The sequence below is a fragment of the Mustelus asterias genome, chromosome 24 (assembly GCF_964213995.1).
Source record: "Mustelus asterias chromosome 24, sMusAst1.hap1.1, whole genome shotgun sequence".
Taxonomy (NCBI): Eukaryota; Metazoa; Chordata; class Chondrichthyes; order Carcharhiniformes; family Triakidae; genus Mustelus; species Mustelus asterias.
The window spans coordinates 23,455,713-23,476,022 of NC_135824.1; the positions used below are offsets into that span (position 1 = coordinate 23,455,713).

The 20,310-nt window shown below is 41.0% G+C and overlaps 1 protein-coding gene across 2 annotated transcripts in view; it reads left to right on the forward strand.

Annotated features, from left to right (window-relative positions):
* The window catches only part of LOC144511278 (DNA-binding protein RFX7-like), a 77,343-nt gene that overhangs the window by 15,044 nt on the left and 41,989 nt on the right, over positions 1 to 20,310 (forward strand). For both annotated transcript variants that reach the window (XM_078241446.1, XM_078241445.1), the window contains exon 2: positions 12,934 to 12,967. In XM_078241446.1, coding sequence (XP_078097572.1) covers positions 12,934 to 12,967 — 34 coding nt within the window. The remainder of the gene's footprint in view (positions 1 to 12,933; positions 12,968 to 20,310) is intronic.

The window sequence follows — 20,310 nt, forward strand, 5'->3', positions numbered from 1 at the left end:
GTTTTTTTTTGCAGTTTCTTCATTTCTATGTTTCCGTTGCTTAGTGTTGATGCTCAATTTTTAGATCGTGTTGCTTATTGAGATGAGTCAATTTAGTACCACGACTTTGACTAAAGCTTGATTCCATCCTACTTCTAATTTGTAACAGTTGCTTAAGATGCGCTTTCTGGATTTAAGTATTTTGCATCCTTTCTTTGGCATCCCATATGTATCTACCCTGTTTCAGAATTTGAGTCTGCAAGAGGGCTGGAAGGCACAAATTAATCAGAAGAGGGTTGCAAAATAATGCTATCAGCTAAACATTCAAACTAAACTGAACACTTGGAGTCTAGCTTGCATTTGAAACACAGTCAGATTTTTAAAAAACCATGTTGAAGAAATAATAATCAGTCTGAGGACTGTGTTACCTAAGAAAAATGTAATAGCCATATTCAACTCGCGAGCTGAAGGCAATGACATTAAACCATTTTATAGCCTTAATCCAGTTCTTGGATGAAGTATTTTTGCACCAATATTAGTAACCTTCTGTTGGGTGAGGACCTTGTTGTTCTGGATATCCATGTATTTTGTTGCCCTTCAATAGGTGGTTTTGGCTTGTCCTTGAGCAAGAGGAGTGCTGGTCAGCGTACTTTGCAATACTGTGCACAGACTGGCTCTTTGATACTTTCACTGATCCAGACATATGATGAAGGCTGAGCAGTCTTAGTTTGTATTCACAAAGAATTTGAGGTTTCATGTCTTGCTGTGAATGTGTATGTGCACAAACATTTTACAATTGAAGAACACTGTTTATGAAGCTCATTTGTGGGGGGACGGCCCCAATCCAGGTTATACTGTTCACGTTTTCCTACTTTAGGTAGAGCCTTTGCATTGATGAGCAAGTCAAGATGATATTGGGAGAAAATTGCAGTTGGTCTTACTCTTATCTATATAGAATCATTCTGTGGGAATGTTTCAGTGAACTGAAATTTAAAACATTACTCTTACTGAGATTAAAATTAATTGAATATAAATTTGATTACTGTTACCCAAACAGGAGGGAGGACAGAGGACAAAGTCAGCCTTTGAGAACATGAGCAGTGAGCAGCCTTCTTGAACAGCTGTTGTCTATGTGATGAAGATACTTCTCCCACAGTGGTGTTTGATTGGAATATCCAGGCTTTTAACCCGTGACAGATATGCCGATATATTTCCAAGTCTGGATATTGTGTGACTTTGAGGGAATTTTTTAAAGTTAATTTATGAGATTAGCTAGCAAGGCCAGCATTTATTCCTCACCCCTAATTGCATTTGAGAAGGTGATTAATATTCCCATTCATCTCAAGCTCTTGTCCCTCTAGATGGTAGAGGCCATAGATTGGGGAGATGTTATCAAAGAAGCCTTGGCTAGTTGTTGGAGTGCATCTTGTAGATGGTACGTACTGCTACTACGGTATGCCAAAGGTGAAGGAACTGAAAGTTGAAAAGTGGAGGGTGAGGTGGCAACAAAGTGAGCTGCTTTGACCTGGATGGTATCAAGCTTCTTTTGTGTTTTTGGCAACTACACTCATCTAGACAAATGGAGAATATCCACTTATACTGGGCTTGTGCCTTGCAGATGGTGGCATGGTTTGAGGGAACCAGGAGATGAGTTACTCACTGCAAAGTACACAACCTCTGACCTGCTGTTGTAGGCACAGCATTTGTATGCCTGGTCCAGTTAAATTTCTGGTTGGTTGTGATCTCCAGGATGCTGATGGTGGAGGATTCAGCAATGTCATTTGCTGTTGAACATCAAATGAAATGGTTTTAAAAACTATTTTCTCGGTGCTGGTCATTGCTTGGCACTGGTATGACACAAATGTTATCAGTCTAAAGTTGAATGGTTATGCATGCGGACACAGACTGCTTCATTATTTGAGGAATCATGAAGGCGCTGAATGCCCTGTAATCATCTGCAAACATCCCCCACTTCTGACCTTATGATAGAGGGATGACCATTGATAAACAACTGAATGTAAGGCTTTCCAATCATTTTCCTTTGTGCTGTGATTGCAGCCATGAGGGAGCTTCCCTCCTGATTCCCATTGGTTATAATTTTAACAGAGCTCGTTGATGATGGCTTGGTTAAATGCTGCTTTGATGTCAAGGGCAGTCGCTCTCATCTCACCTCTGTTATTCAGTCTCTTTTATATTTGGACCAAGGCTGTTATGAGGTCTGGCATTGCATGGGCTGGCAAAACCCAAACTGAGCAATGTTGAGCAGGTTACTGGTAAGTGTTACCATAAAGCACTGTTGCAACATCTTACTTTACTGATTGAAAGTAGATTGATGGGATGGTAATTGACAAGATATGGTTTGTTCTATTTTACAATTGTTACAGCACAGAAGGAGGCCATTTGGCCCATTGTGTCTGTGCCGACTTTGAGAAATTCATATTGTGCCTTGCTAATGTTGTACCTGTACTGGAACAGTTTAACTGGAAGCATGGCTAGTTATGCAGCAGAAATCATACATATATGTATGTTATAGCTGGTATATGCTATACCAGCTATAGCATACACACTATAGCTGGTATGTTTCAGCTGTTGCTGTATCCATTGTGTTCAAGCCTTTCTTGTCATCACATGGAGTGAATTGCATTGGCTGAACACTGTTTTCTCAGATGGTAGATCGTATCTGCAGTTTCAGCTGAAGATGGTTGCAATACTTCAGTCTTCTCTTTTGTATTTGGTACTGGGCTCCACCATTATTAAGACTGTGGATGTTCACAGAACCTGCTCTGCTTGTTGTTTAACTGCCTACCACCATTCAGGAAAGAATGAGAAAGGACTACAGAGCTTTGGTCAGTTGGTTGAGCAATTATTTAGATCTGTCTGCTGCACACTGCTGTTTAGCATGTATGTAGCCATGTGTTGTAGCTGCACCAGGGTTGTTCCTCATTTTTACATGCGCCTGATGTTGCTCCTGGCATGCTCTTCTAGACACTTATGGAATCAGGTTTATCTGCTGGCTTGATAATGTCAGAGTGAGGGAAATGTTGGGCCAAGAGTTTACCGATTTGTGGTGGAATATAATTCTGTTGATGGCTTTGTCTTATGGATGCACAGTATGATCTATCCTCCTTCTACCCCATTTGGCTTGATCAAGTACCCTAGTCTGGAATTACCTGTTTCTTGTAATTTTATATTGCAATTAACTTCATTTTCCATTACATTATCATTCTCTACACCAAGAAGAATGTTTCTCAAGTTGGGACTAAAGGAAGCAGTGTTGTGGTTTTGGTCTTTGCAATTTGCAAATTATGTTTAAAATAAAAATGACGTTGGTATGTCTCAGATGATCTGCAGCCGATTGCACACAATAAGCTCCCACAAACACCACTGAAATAAATACCTGATCATCTGGTTTAGGCATTGGTTGAGAGCTAAATGTTTGACAGAGAACTGGAAAAACTTTCCTGCCATTTGAATAATCTTACAGGCCCTTTAGTCCGCCTAGAGAACATTGCTTTAATGTATTGCCCAAAAAAATCACCTCTGATGTTGCAGATCATATATTCACCAAATATATTGGATTCAAGTGTCTGGAATGGGGCTTGAACCCAAACCATCTGATTCAGAGGTGAGCGCTGCCACTGAGCCAAGGCTAATTTTGTTTTGGGCAGTGTGCGCTTGGCTCAGTTGACAGCACTGTCATCTCTACGTTCAAAGACTGTAGGTTGAAATCTCATTCCAGACTGGAACATGATGCAAGACAAATGGAGTGCTACATTATTGGAGGCTCATTAGAAGCAAGGCACTGTCCTTGGCTAGACGTGGAAGATTCTGCAGCACTATTCAAAGAGGAGTTGCCAATTCTCATGGCTTTCTGAACAACATACCAGAACAACTTATTTGATCATTACTTTTGTCACCAAGGGTGGGAAGAGGTATAATGTTTTCGACCCTGTTAGCCTGTTTGTCTGTAAACAATGTATCCCAAAAGCTAATGGATGGATTTCAATGAAACTTGGTACGCAGATAGGGTCCAAGGAAGAAATGATTAGTTTTTGGTGAAAATGCAGATCTGGATCTTGGAATATTTTAAAGGATCCATTAACATTGGGACATAAGGCAAATTGACTTTTTTTAAAAAAGAATGTTGTGGGTAGTTTTATTTCGATTGGTTTGATTTAGAATGTTGTGGATTGTCTTAGTTGCTGTAGTGGAATTTGTCACAGCTGTCAAAATGTGAGCAAAGTTTTCAGAGCAGGCTATTGGATATGGTTTTGACTTGAAGCCTCTAGTGCGATGGAAGCTAGAAATTAAAAGATTTCTTTTTTCAGCTTTGTAGTTATGGAATATCAACAAGGCAGGGAAAAAAGCCTTTGAGAAAGGGTTATGTATTTGTAGCAATGCTGAGTTAACACTACAGCGGTGTATGCACTCTACTCAGTCTCTACATGCCCTCTTCAGTAGTCCATTCATTTACAGGTTTTTTTTGTGGAATCTTATCACCCATGAGTTAAATGCCATGCTTGCCTAAATAGCAACACTTGCAGAACTGCAGATGCAATCTATTAGTTGTAATGATCTGTTGAATATCTTGAGGATGTAAAAGGCACTGTATAAATGAAAACCGGTGTGTTCTTTGAAGGCCTTTATTCCATTATTAAAACAGTGCAATTCTCATTTGTGTAGCTGTTTGGTATCTTGCACAATAAGAGTTATCATCCTGCAGTAGACATTTGCATATTCGGGCTACATTTCTCATTTGGTGCATTGATTAGATTGAATATTATGTGCGACTGGAGTATGGTTCAAATCTATACTGACTGATGTGATGTGGAAGTGAAGAATTTTGTTGTCAGTAAGCCATCTTGATTATCAGCTTCAGCCTCCCCCTCCCCTCCTTTTGTCCTACTCTGCTTTACAGCCATCAATCTCTCTCCATCCTGGTCCTTTCCCTGGTATGGCCCTCATCTCTGCTCCTTTAACTCCATGAGACACAGACTTGAATGAATATGGTGGCAAGGCCAGCATTTGTTGCTCATTCCCTAATTGCTCTTGAGAAGGTAGTGGCGAGCTAACTTCATGAAATTTGGCAGTCCATCTGGTGTTGATATATTGATGATGCTGTTGAGGAGGAAGTTTGACTCGGCAGTAGTGAAGAAACAATGATGCAATTCTATGTCCAGATGGTGTGTGGCTTGGAGGGTAGCTTTCAGGTGGTGGTGTTCCATGTGTTTGCTGCCCTTGTCCTTCTAGATTCTAGAGATTGCAAGTTTGGAAGGTGCTATAGAGGGACCTTGATGCATTATTGCACTGCATCTTGCCTAAGATGATGCATCCTCCTGCGATGTGCATTTGTGGAGGAAGGAGTGAATATTGAAGATGGTGGATGAATGCCAATCAAATGAGCTACTTTGTCCTGGATAGTGTCAAGCTTCTTGAGTGTTTTTACCATCCAGGTAAGTGGAGAGTATTTCATCACACTCCTGACTTGTAACTTGTTGATGCTGGGCAGGCTTTGGGGAGCCTGGAGTGAGTTACTTGCCACAAAATTTCCAGTCTCTGACCTCCTTGTAGCATCAGCATTTGTATAGTTGATCTAGAATGTTGATGGTGGGGATTCATGAATAGTAATGCTAATGAATGTCAAGGGAGATGGTTAGATTCTTTCTTGTTGGAGATGTTGGTCATTGCCTGACACTTGGGTTGGGTAGATGCTATACGCCACTTAGCATCCCAAACCTGAATGTTGTCCAGGATTTGCTGAATATGGACTTGGACTGCTTCAGTATCTGAGGAATTGCAAATGGTATTGAATACGGTGTATAATCATTGAACATCCCCACTTCTGACCTTGTGGTAAAGGGGAGATCATTGATGCAGCAACTGAAATTGGTTGGGCCTAGCTAGGACACTATGCTGAGGAATTCCTGCACTGATGTGCTGGAGCTGAAATGATTGCCCTCCAATAATCGCAACCATCTTCCTTTGCGCCAGGTATGACACTAACCAATGGAGAGTTTTCTCCCTGATTCCCATTGACTTCAGTTTTGTTAGGGCCACTGATGCCACAACTGGTCAAATGCTGACTCGATGTCAAGGGCAGTTGCTGTCACCTCCCCTCTTGAGTTCAGCTCTGTCAGGCCCTGCTGCCATCTGGTGAACTGCTTCATATTCTGCGTTCGTTGTGGAACATAAAGATAATTCTGGCTTCTTTTCTGTACTGCAGACACTTAAATCTATTTCTTCTGCCTCCTCCGCCCTTAGCTCAACAGGTATGAGGAGCTCATGGACTGTTTTGTAATGAAGATTGAAATTATCTGTTCAGCTGCTTCCCTCGCTTTTCTTTGCCAGCTGGTTCGAACTTCCTCTAAGAGTCCCTCCCTCCCTATCCAGTCTTTGAACTTGCATCTTTCTGTAGTTTCTCTCCCATAAATTGTCAGTCAGTGTCAATTGGTCGTACACTCATTGCAGAATGGGTTCAAGTTCCATTCCAGGACATGAGCACAAGTCAAGACAGATGATACTCCAGTGTAGCACTGAGGGAGCTTTTGCATGGGATGTTAAACGTGAGGCCCTGACTGCCTGCTCAGGTGGCTGTAAAAGATCACATGGATTTAAGTGTCTGCAGTACAGAAAAGAAGCCAGAATTATCTTTATGTTCCACAAGCAGGGGGGCTATCTATTGTAAAAGAAAAAATCTGTTCATTATTGCATGGCTGCTTGTGGAAGTTTGCTATGTGCAGTTTGGCTGCTGCATTTCTGACATTACAACAGTGACTACACCTCAAAAATACTTTATTGGCTGTAAAACACTTTGGAATGTCTTCTGGTCATGAAAAGCACAATATAATTGCAAGTCTTTCTTCCTTTCTGGTTGATGCTTTCTCAGAGCTGTCTTGTCTAATAGACCCACTATCTTCTCCCTTGACTCCATTCTCACTAAAATGCTGCCCATCCAACCACCTATTCTGAATCTCAGTTTCATACTCTCTCTCTCTCTCTCTCTCTGTCTTACCCCCTCTCCACCTTTCTACAAATCTGCTGTCATTACTACATTCTCAAAACCCAGCCCTTGGCCCTTCCTTCCTTGCAAACTGTTGCCCATCTCCAGCCTGCCTTTCCTCTTCAAAAGCCTTGAACCTGAAATCATCTCTCAAATTTGTACCTGTCATTCCTGGAACTCCATGATTGAATCCCTCCAGTTGGTTTTCTGCCGCAGCCATGGTACCAAAGGCACAAATGGCATCTTGTATGACTGGATGAGCAGAAATTTCCTCCAATTAAATATTGGGATGACTAAGCCATTGTTTTCAGTGCCTGTTCCAAGTTCACCAAGCTGCTGACTCTATCCCTCTCCGTGATGAATTTTTATGACTAAACCATTCTGTTCACAATTTTGGTGTCATATTTGATCCCAAGGTGAGCTTTCATCCCCATATTTGTGCTCTCACTATGACCACTTACTTTCACCTCTTTACCATCATCCAACTTTGTCCTGTCTCTTGTCTGCTGCTGAAATGCTCATTTGTACCTTCATTACCTCTTGTCTTGACTATTCCAATGTAATCCTAGTGACCGCCCACATTTGAACTTCCTTAACTTGAGGTCACCCTAAACTCTGCTGTCTTTGTCTTAATTCGCACCAGGTCTGTCAGGTGATGCCCCAGGGCTTGCTGACCTACATTGCCTCTTGGTCAAGCAATGTCTTGATTTTAAAATTGTTATTGATGTGACAAGGGTAAACTGTCTCTCCATGTCCTTCCTGCCCTTTCTGTAGTCTTTGACGCAGTTGATCACACCATCCTCCTCCAGCTCTCTCCAATGTTTTCCAGCTAAGTGGATTATACTCCCTGGTTCCATTCTTATCTGTCCATTCGTAACCAGAAACTTACCTGCAATGGCTTCTTTCACAGTCCCACACCTTTACCTGTAGTGGCCCCCAATGATGTATCCTTGGTCCTCTCCTATTTCTCATCTGTATGCTGTCTCTCAGCAGCAACAACATCTGAAAACGCAGAGTTAGTTTTGCTGATCGGATCGCGAGTACTGGGTGAGCAGAAATTTTCTCCAACTAAACGTTGGGAGAGCCAAAGCCAATGTTTTCAGTCTTCATAACAAATTCTATTTCCCAGTCTTCAACTCAATCCCTCCCCCAGGCAACTGTCTGATGCTGAGCTAGATTGTTCTCAATCTTGGTGCCATATTTGATCTTGAGCTGAATTTTAACCACATAGCTGTGGCATTATCAACTCTGTCTATTTCCACCTCCCCAACATTGCCCCAATCTGCCCCCTGCTTTGGCTCATTTATGTTACCGTTATTACCTGTAAACGTGACCATTCCACTGGGCTCCTGATCAGCCTCCCACTTTCTACTTTGTGGAAAATTGACATTGTCCAAAACTTAGCTGCTCAATGTGTCCTGACACGCACTCAGTCCTGTTAACTCAATGCTTCAATCTGTGTTGACCTATATTGGCTCAAAGTTAAGCAGCGCATTGGCTTATATTCCTTATCTTTGTTTTCAAATCTCTCCATGGCCTTGCCCTTTCCTCTCTCTCTAATCTCTGCCAACCCAAACCCTCAGATATTTGTGCTCCTCCAAATTTAGACCCTTGAACATCACTGATTTTAATTGCTTCATTATTGACAGCCATTCCTTCAGCTGTCAAAGAGCTGACCTCTGGAATTCCCTCCCTAAACGGCTACTTCCTTCTACCTCACTTTTCTCCTTTAAGCCACTCCTTTGAACCTACCTCAGGCCAAACTTTTGGTTAGTAACCTGGAGATTGTGGGGGAGACCACTTCAAAATGGCACCAGTGCGATCATGCGGGAAGCGACAATTGTTGCAATGCTCAAAGACATTACGGGCCCCATTGACTTAGTGATGTTAAAGCAAAAGTTGTCGAAGCTTTCAGCACAGTAGGCCATTGAGCCTTACTGTGTCTCTGCCGGCTTCCCTCAAGATGTAATAGTTTTCACCAGTCATTTCCTGTGGCAAACCATTTTGTATTGCAACAATCCTTTGAGTGAAGAATTTCTTTCTTGCTCTCTGGTCAGTTTTGAACTGACAATTCCTCATCATTGACTCTGTTTCTGTTTAGTTTGTTTGTGGAGTGATAGTGACCCTGGAGAGGCTATATTTATTGTCCATCGCTACTTGTGCTGAGAAGGGGATAGTGTCCGCAGGTGAATTGAACCCATGAACTACTTGCATGATGGTGCACCCAAAGTACCCTTGTGTCAGGAGTTCCATGCCATTGGAACCTGATAAATGGCCCCATTCAGATCAAGTAGTTCATATTGGTTTGTAAATTGTTCTATAAAATGTTTATACTCTGATGCAGGGTTAGGGTTAAACTTTGACAACAGTTTGTAGCCCGGAAGCTACGCATATGATTTGTAAGTATAATTACAAAAGAGTTTTTTGTAAGTTAGAAAGGTCAACTTGAATTAGAGATTTTTCCGCCAAAAAACATTGAACATTGTCTGATGATGCAGAACGTTAATTTGCTGATCAGTTAGCTACTCCATATAGGTAAGGAGAAAAACAAGTTGTGGGGGTGTGTGGGGGGGAAATAAGGGAGTCAACTAGAAATGCTATCACCCATAGCCTGCTGGTCTGTCAGTGCTCCAGTGAAGCAGCTGAGGACTAGGTCTCACTAGTACGTGAAAATTTACCTTTAATTTAAAGAAATCGCTCATGAGATGGGTATTTCACTGGTGATGCCAGTGTTTATTGGCCATCCCTAATTCCCTTGATATTTTGTCACTGTTCATTTGTCTTGAAATTGTGATAATTCTCATGTCCTGTCAGACTGATACGTGCATCTTCTTATAATCACCTGCTTTCATTATAAACATTAGCCAGCGATGAAAACCAGACAATTTGATATCACCACCTGTAGTGTTTCAGTGTAACGTGTTTTTACCATGTCTGACTCCTTATCTTAACACCCTTATGATAACCTTCTCTAATTGTAACATTGCCACTGTTAATCAATTTGGACCTTGACTTCCAACTTTTTCATGCTATGTCAAGGGATATTTACAAGAACAGACCTCCTGTTCCAATATGTAAAAATACTTGGTATCCAGGCACTAAGCTGTAATAGTAAAATGCCCTGTACAAGTTTTGCAGCTGTTCCAGGGAACAGTATCTCCCCAGTCCATTTTCTTTGCTCATCCCTTCTTTCTGACACAATGATTATCATTGGGTTATAGTCCCACTAAAAATGATAAGTCCTGTTCCAAATGGCCATTCTTCAATTGTGAATTTTGCTATTGAGTGTCAGCAGACTACTCATTGGTCAGTTATAGGTAGGATGTGGTAAGTGCTGTTTCTTGGTTGTACAGAGGTATCAGATTTACATCATGTAAATTATTTGGATGAAGAAATAGGCAGTTGTACATTCAGATTTGCAGATGACACTAATTAGGTTTTATAATAGGTTGCTTGGTTGGAAGCAGGAAGTTTAAAAACTGATATAGACTAAGTGGGCCAATCTATGGCAGATGGAATTCAATATGGGAAATGTTGAGGTTATCCATTTGGATATGAGACACAAATATTAATAATGCAAGACAAGGATACACAAGTCACTAAAAACTAGTGCACAGGTACAAAAAGTAATAATGTTTGATGGAATTTAGCCTTTATCTTGGGGGTTAGAATACAAAAGTGAGAAAATGATGTTTCAGTTGTATGGAACCCTTGCAAACACCACCTGTTGTATAGCTTACTGTTTTTGTACACCAAATGTCAGGAAATGCATGTTGCCCTTGAAGATATAGTACAGATTTCATAGATTGCTACTGAGACTTGAAGGGGTAAATTGAGCCCAGTTATATTAACTTATTTTTGTACTCTCAAGTTTAGAAAGTTGAATGGCAATCTAATTAATGTCTTAACTGTACATGAAACCAATATGCAGGGTAACAGGGAAAAGGCAGGAAAATGGCACCAAGTCATAATGCTCATTTGGAGAGCCAGTACAGACCTGATGAGATAACTTACCACCACCTACATTTCTGTGATTTCCTCAAATTTTGTCCTGAATCCAGAACAAAGTATTATCAATTTATGCATGCACTTTTTCCCCATGGGAGTTACTGGAAAGCAATGAAGTGGATTTTTTGTCCCTTCTCGATCAATGTTTTCATTGCTTTCCAACTAAGATAAGTTAACTTGAAAATTGAGCCAGAAACATTCTTATCCAATGGATCTGTAGCGTTTATTTACTGATGCACTGAGGTAGTTAATTTTGGGGCTTATTGTGATGTTTGTGTCTATTGCTAGATTAGGTGTATTTAGGATGGAGATATAGGGACGGCACAGTGGTTAGTACTAATGCCTCACAATGCCAGGGACCTGGGTTCGGTTCCCGGCTTGGGTCACTGTCTGTGTGGAGTTTGCACATTCTCCCCGTGTCTGCGTGGGTTTCCTCCGGGTGCTCCAGTTTCCCCCCTCAGTCTGAAAGACGTGTTGGTTAGATGCATTGACCTGAACAGGTGCCGGAGTGTGGTGACTAGGGGATTTTCACAGTAACTTCATTGATGTGTTAATGTCAGCCTTACTTGTGACTAATAAATAAACTTTGCTTTAGCTGTGCCTCACTTTTTACAAATGACATTGCAGAGGGTTTAGATTCTGAATGATTTTGAAGGTCTGTGAAACTTTCTCTGTGTTATGGCAGCCAAGGACATTGATGGACTTGTGGAGGGATTTCAGAGGATGGTCTTAAGTTTTACCAGGATTTGGTTAGAGAAATTTATTGGCTCATCCAGATCACTGATTGGGGTGCAAGCCAGGCTGTAGTCCAAAGTACCCAGCCAATACTGAGTAATGCACCGTTGCAGTATAAATTTATTGCATGTCCAAAGATTGGGAACTAGTTATATTGTGACCTTGTGTGTTTTTGTTGGAGAAGAGGTGTTAAGGTGAGATTGAAGAGCTGGAATTTCATCCCTGAGAACATGACTATTTACTTTTTCTTTTGTGAGCAATGCCACAGAGCATAAAATATATAGTAACGTACTTTCTATGATTCATAATGTTCTACTACTTTGACTTTGCGTGAGCACCTGTCAGCTGTTTATAAGAAAATTATTAATATGACTTTGACCAATGTAATCTCAGCCAAATTGTAATGTGGGTTGAAAGTACTCATAAGGAGAGTTGGAAGCATATTTGCAAAGCTATAACTCACTTTCCTCTCAGAAGTTCTGGAGTAAGATCTGAGATATAATTGCATTGGCTGTGGGCTGAATAACTTCCCGCCTCTGTTATTTGCCTTTGTGAACAACATTTGATCTCTCTCTGCCTCTGTAATGTTGACTGCTATTCTCGTTTTAATAATATTGCATGATGGCACATTGTGGAGTACAGAATTTATTTTGGGAATGGTGAGATCTGAGTAGCTCAAATTTTTAAGCCTGACCACAAGAATAAATATATTTTCCACCTCTAATTTCTGCTAACTTGCATTAAAAAGTATAGAATTAATTTAATCATAAAAATGTTATTGACCTCTTTCCAGAGCAGTATTTCAAAAAGATGTACTTGGATATCAGACTAGAATTTTACATATGCTTTTTATAACAGACAAACTGCTTAAAACTTCAACACAATTGTACATTGTATTTAAAAATTGAACACAAAACTGATAAAACCTCAGATCTCTAAAGCATTATCTTCAAATGCACGCTCATCATGAAACCATTCTGGTAACGTTCCTCCCAAGAGCAGTATCATGAACTGATACTACAAAAACTGGCACCACATTAGTCAAAATGTTTCAGCTCTTCAGAGGAGCGAGGATGTAAATTTGTACTGTAAATTTATATTTTTCTGTAAAGGTCACTAATTCAACATTGCAACTTATTTTGATCATTTGCCAAGCAAGGTTAGCTGTAATTGCAGTATGTGTTTCTGATGAATTTTCTTTCTCTCCACAGCAAAACTGTACAATCAAAAGTGGACTGCATTTTGGTGAGTGAATGAAGCCTTTTTCAATTGTTGCCAAGTTATTTTGAACTGGCATTTTACCGTAAATGTAAATACTGACCTTTTTGAACACAACATTCAACACAGAAGTGCACAGCTATAATAACCTGCAAGAAGGAACTTTGCATGTTGTTGATGCAAGCTGTTTCTATGATGAAAAGGTGAGAAAAAATATAGTGCATTTACATTTCTCAATCAAATCCAAGAAGTGCCTCTTATGCATTTAATTATTTTGTTGCTCATTTGATGGCAAACACTATTAATTTTGCACACACAATCATGTAAACAGCATTGAGATATTTGATCATTTATTTGTGGTGATTCAAGGAGGATTACTGATCAGGGCATTAGGAAAGCTTCCTACTCTTTAGATAATGCACTTGGAATCTTTAATATCAATATAAGCCCTTGGAACAGATAGATAAGACTACAATTTATTATCTCCAACCATACACATTGCCTGAGTGCTGCATTGGATTGTCTGCCTAGATTAAGGTCTGTCTTGAGTAAGACTCGAGATGAAAAATGTAATATTGAGTGCCAGTTAAATTCAGCCTTAACTTTTCATCTCTTCATTCTAAATATCCACGTACAAAGTGAAAATACCTGTCTTCTCATCCCATCCCATCCTGTCCCACATCCCCAAAAAATCCAAAAATAAATATAATTTCCTTTGGCCACCAATCAGTTTTGACTTGGAAGCACCTTATTCGGTAAAGTCTTGGTGTTTTCTTGTTTTTAGGTCTATTCATAGTTCTGCTAACGGAACTCAGCATGCTGGTGAAGTGTTATCTTTTTCTACTTCTGACTCTTTAGAACCATGCTGAACCACTTTTGTTTTTCTACTGCCTACCGGTTTACCCACCCCACCCCCCCACCTTGATTTTTGGGTTCCAGTTTCATGGCCGCTGATTACCCTCTGGTATTTTGTCAAAGTAGCTACAATACATATCTGGGACTTGATGGTGAATGTTGGAAAATCATTTGACTACAGTGAGCATCATAGCCAAATCTGATCCTGCGTTCTCATAGTTCTTTGTAGCAGGAGAGCTATTGACCGGAAGATGATGCATTTTAGAAGAAGGCCATTTGACCCACCATGCCTTTACTGGCTCTGCAAAAGAGTTATTCAGTTACTCATGTTCCCCTGCTCTTTCCTGTTATGATGTGGAGATGCCGTGGGTTCGTGATCCGTTTCCTGTTAGCCCTGGAGTTTTCTTTCCTTTCAAATATTTATCTAGTTCACTTCTGGAAGTCACTATTAAAACTGCTTCATTCACCGTTTCAAATAGTGCATTCCAGATCATCGCAACCTGTTGAGAAGTGACCCTGAAAAATGTTTAAGTACCTGTTTCTTTTTCCGTCCCCCATCCACTTCCAGGCCCCTATTGTGAAGACCCACTAATTTCACAGAGATTGAAAATCAAACATGGAATTTTGCTGTTCGGTATGAATTAGCTATACATGTTTAAGTTGTGAATCATTTTTCAAAGAAAAGTCACTGGTTCAGCCTGGGAAGAGATGCGTATCACCTGCTTTCCAATTTCTCCCAGAGAAGCACTATTTAGTTCTTCCATATGGCCTGACTTTTGGAATTTTGGAATCATAGTAGCTGCATAGTTCTCTTTTTGACTGGAGTATTGTGTGGAACTTGAAAGAGAAACATTATTGAAGTGATGCCAGCGGAGGAATTTGGTTTGACTGGTTGAACTATATTATCACCCTGAATCAACAATAATTTTGTATATTCTCCGGTCATCCATCATGGTTTGTAATTCATTTTTAAAATGTTTATCTGTCTACCCTTTTTATTAAACTGCTAGTGGTTTGCCCAAGGCATTATTTCTGTAGAATGGGAGGATATGTTCTGTTATTTTGTGGAACCACTGACTTTTGTGATCTTAGCGAAGCCAGAGATAACTTTGATCCATGCTTCGTAACTGGAATTGCTGCCTGTTCCTGATGACATACTCCCCTGAGGAGCATCTGATTGTCTCCTTCTGCAAACAGTATTGTTCTTTGTGAACCCACTCCTACCCATTGGTCTGCTGTGCTATGTTTTCAAGGCTGGAGTTGGAACTTGTTTAACCATTCTTCATCGAAATTTAATTTGGCAATGATGAGTTCAAAAATTAAGTCGGAACGACTGCACTCCTGCCTTCACGTTTTGATGATGGTGTCTGCTGAAGAGTGGAGCTATAAAAGTTTGAGGTGTAGATGGTGCCTGGATGCATAGTATATGTATGGGTGGGCATACTTTTCTCTAAGGGCAGGAAGAGATACAGCACATTATGGTAATATCTACTAAAAAAACACACACTATTTTGTGATGGCTCTTGTGTTCACTGTAGTTGGTTTAGATTGTTCCCCATTTTAGTTGATTTATAATTAGGTATTTTCATCTTTGCACATTGTTTGACAGCCCTGTCAATAACAGCTGTTGGATCAACAAAATCTTAAAAGAAAAAGGTAATGTATTAATAGATATGGATTAAAAATAGACAGCATATTTTGGGACGACTTAGAAAAATAAAAGTAAATTATATAAAATATGGTGAATATTAATAGGTTGCTTATACCTAGTAGAACTCTTGTGATTGACTCATTGAGATTCAAATACAAACTAATTTCTTAACGATGGGAGCATTGTGCAGTGCAGCACACTGTAATATATAATGAAATTTACACCATATGACATTGGTAAAAGTTGAAAGAAACTTGGCTGAAATTATTTTTCCAAAATTTCTCTTGTGATCACCAGCATCTTGCACAATGTCCAGGTTAAGCTGCTTATCTTTGGGTCTTAATTTATGTCTCTCTGTAAAACAGCTTGGAATATTAATGATGGTTAAGGATATGTTGTTTTGAGACACCAATGTATATAATGCATGAGCATATAAGAACATAAGAGATAGGAGCAGGAGTAGGCCATCTAGCCCCTCAAGCCTGCTCCGCCATTCAATAAGATCATGGCTGATCTGATAGTGGGTTCAGTTCCACTTACCCACCCGCTCCCCATAACCCTTAATTCCCTTAATGGTTAAAAATCTATCTATCTGTGACTTAAACACATTTAACGAGGTAGCCTCTACTGCTTCATTGGGCAGAGAATTCCAAAGATTCACTACCCTCTGGGAAAAGAAGTTCCTCCTCAACTCTGTTCTAAATTGACTCTCCCGTATTTTGAGGCTATGCCCCCTAGTTCTTGTTTCCATTGTAAGTGGAAATAACCTCGCTGCTTCTATCCTGTCTAGCCCCTTCATTATCTTATATGTCTCTATAAGATCTCCCCTCAACCTTCTAAATTCCAATGAGTACAGGCCCAGTCTACTCAATCTCTCCTCATAAGCTAACCCCCTCATCTCCGGAATCAACCTGGTGAACTTTCTCTGTACCCCCTCCAAAGCTAATATGTCCTTTCTTAAATAAGGGGACCAAAATTGTACACAGTACTCTAGGTGCGGCCTCACCAGTACCCTGTACAGTTGCAGCATGACCTCCCTGCTTTTATACTCCATCCCTTTCGCGATAGAGGCCAACATTCCATTTGCTTTCTTGATTACCTGCTGCACCTGCAAACTGAGTTTTTGCGATTCATGCACAAGGACACCCAGGTCCCTCTGCACAGTAGCATGTTGTAATTTTTCACCGTTTAAATAATAGTCCATTTTACTATTATTCCTTCCAAAGTGGATAACCTCACACTTACCAACGTTATACTCCATCTGCCAGATCCTTGCCCACTCACTTAGCCTATCCAAATCTCTCTGCAGACTCTGTGTCCTCCACACAATTTGCTTTCCCACTCATCTTTGTGTCATCTGCAAACTTTGTTACCCTACACTCGGTCCCCTCCTCCAGATCGTCTATGTATATGGTAAATAGTTGAGGCCCCAGCACCGATCCCTGCGGCACGCCACTAGTCACTGATTGCCAACTGGAAAAGCACCCATTTATTCCGACTCTCTGCTTTCTGTTAGATAGCCAATCCTCAATCCACACTAACACTTTACCCCCGACTCCGTGTACCTTAATCTTGTGCAGCAACCTTTTGTGAGGCACCTTATCGATAGTCTTCTGGAAATCTAAATACACCACATCCACCGGTTCCCCTCTGTCAACCGCACTCGTTATATCCTCAAAGAATTCCAGTAAACTAGTCAAATATGACTTTCCCTTCATGAATCCATGCTGCGTCTGCTTGATTGAACCATTCTTTTCCAGGTTTCCTGCTATTTCTTCCTTAATGATAGATTCCAGCATTTTCCCAACTACGGATGTTAAGCTAACCGGCCTGTAGTTACCTGCCTTTTGTCTACCTCCTTTTTTAAACAGTGGCGTTGCATTAGCTGTTTTCCAATCAGCTGGCACCTCTCCAGAGTCCAGTGAATTTTGATAAATTACAACTAATGCATTTGCTGTTACTTCTGCCGTTTCTTTTGGTACCCTGGGATGCATTCCATCCGGACCAGGGGACTTGTCTACCTTTAGTCCCATGAGCCTACCCAGCACTACCTCTTTAGTAATAGTGATCGTTTTAAGGTCCTCACACCCTACAGTCCCATGACTGTCAATTATTGGTATGCTATTTGTGTCCTCCACTGTGAAGACCGACACAAAAAACTTGTTTAAGGCCTCGGCCATTTCCTCGTTTCCTATTATTAAATCCCCCTTCTCATCTTCTAAGGGACCAACATTTACTTTAGCCACTCTTTTCCATTTTATATATTTGTAAAAACTTTTACTATCAGTTTTTATATTTTGTGCTAGTTTACTTTCATAATCTATCTTTCCTTTCTTTATTGCTTTCTTAGTAGTTCTTTGTTGTTTTTTAAAGCCTTCCCAATCTTTTAGTTCTTGATGCCCATTATTGTGATCTTGGTTTTCCCTGGCCAGACACCAATCAGTTCATGGCTGAAGCATGATCAAGTGAAGGAATGGTGGAGATTCTGTAATCTTGTGTACTTTGCACGTAAATTACAATTGGCATCATGCAACCCTTTTTTGTCAACATTTGTGTTTTATCCTTTTCTGTCTTCTCTTAACCTTTGGCACGTTGTATTTCTCAGTACCTTTATCTATCTTCCTATGCTTCCTCATGTTTTACTTTTGTATTTTATCTTCTCCTGCTTTCCGCCCTTTCCTCTCCATTCCTAGCATTTAAACTCCAGCATCTTGTCCTTTGGTAGCTGGTGTCATTATATTTGAAGTCTTGGACATCCATGGAGTTTCTTGGTGGGCTCTTTTCACTTGTGTATTGAACGCCACAGGCATTCCAAATCAGCACCAAAGATGAGATGGTGGATGTGGTGTAGGAGATGGGATTATTGGTCAGTGGCATTGCTGGTGAAGGCGGAGGTAAGTCAGGCCATGAAAATCTGAGGCCTAACTTTCTTATTCCATCACAGAATATTGTCATCGCTGGCGAGGCAGCAGTTTTGTTGCCCATCCCTAATTGCCCTTGCAATGGTGGTGGTGAGCTGTCTTAAGCTGCTGCAGTCCATGTCCTACATGGGTAAGATGGATATAGAGGGATATGGGCCAAATGCGGGCAATTGGGACTAGCATAGGGGTTTTTAAAAAAACAAGGGTGGCATGGACAAGTTGGGCTGAAGGGCCTGTTTCCATGCTGTAAACCTCTATGACTCTGTATGGGTACACCCACAGTGCTGTCAGTGAGGGGGAGTTCCAGGATTTTTTGACTCGGTGACAATGAAGGAATGGTGATATAGTTCCAAATCAGTGTAGCTTGGAGGGGAGCATTTACTACCCTTGTCGTTCTAGCTGGTAGAGGTCATGGGTTTGGAAGGTTCTGTTGAAGGAGTTTTGATGATTTGCTGCAGTCATCTTCAAGATGGTACACACTGCGGCCAGTGTGTGTTGATGATAGAGGGATTGGATGTTGAAGGTGGTGGATGAGGTACCAATCAAGTGGCCTGCGTTGTTCTTGATGTTGTTCAGCTTCACGAGTGCTGTGTGAGCTGCAATGAACATGGCAAGTGGACAGTATTCCATCACACCCCTGACTTGTGCCTTTCGTATGGTGGACAGGCTTTGGAGAATTGGGAGGTGAATTAATCTCCACAGAATTCCCAGCTTCTGACCTGCTTTTGAAGGCCCAGTAAGTATAAAGATACTCCAGTTCAATTTCTGTTCAATGGTAACCATCCTTGATGCCGCACTCTGCCAAATACTACTGAGATGTCAAGGGCAGTCACTCTCCCCTCTCCTCTTGAGGTTATTGCTTTTGTCCATGTTTAAACTAAGGCTGTAATGAAGTCAGAGCTGAGTGACCCCCAGCAGAACCAAACTAAGCATCATAAGCAGGTTATTGCTGGGCAAGTGCTGCTTGATAACACTGTTGATGACCACTTGCATCACCTTACTCATGATTGAGAGTAAACTGATGGGGCAGTGATTGGGTGGGTTGGATTTGTCCTGCTTTCTGTTCACAGGATATATGTGGGCAGTTTTCCACATTGCTGGTTTGATGCCAGTGTTATTGCTATACTGGAATAGCTCGGCAAAGGGCGCAGCTGATTCTGGAGCACAAGTCTTCAATACTATTGTCGGAATATTGTCAGGGCCTATGGCCTTTGTTCTATGCAGTGCTTTCAGCTGTATCTTGATATCAAGTGGAGTGAATCAAATTGGTTGAAGACTGGCATCTGTGATGTGGGGTCATCAGGAGGGGTCTGAAATGAATCATCCACTTGACACTTACAGCTGAAGATTGTTGCAAATTCTTCAGCCTTTTCTTTATTGCACTGACGTGCTGGGGTTCTCCATCATTGGAAATGAGGATATTTGTGGAGCCTCCTCCCCCAGTTAGTTTAATTTGCCATCGCCATTCACAGCTTGAATAAAAACAACATGCAGGGATACAAGGAAACAAAAGGGGAATGGCACCAAGCCATAATGCTCGTTTGGAGAGCTGGTGCAGATGCTATGGGTCAAATGGCCTCATTCTGCACCATGACAATTTTGTATTCTGTGAGCTGGATGTGGCAGGACTGCAGAGCTTAGATCTCATCCGGTGCTTGTGGAATCACTTAGCTCAGTATGTCGCATGTTGCAACCTGAGAGTAATCCTGTGTTGTAGAGTCATCAGGTTGTCATCTTTTAGGAATGTCTGGTTTTGCTCCGGGCATGACCTCCTACACTCTTCAGTGAACTACGCTTGATTCCCTGGCTTGATGGTAATGATAGAATGGGGGATATGTCAGATCATGAGATTGCATTTCTGCTGCTTGCCCACAACTCCTCATGTATGCCCAGTTTTCAGTTGCTAGATCTACCCCATTTAGCACAGTGGTAGCGCCATACAA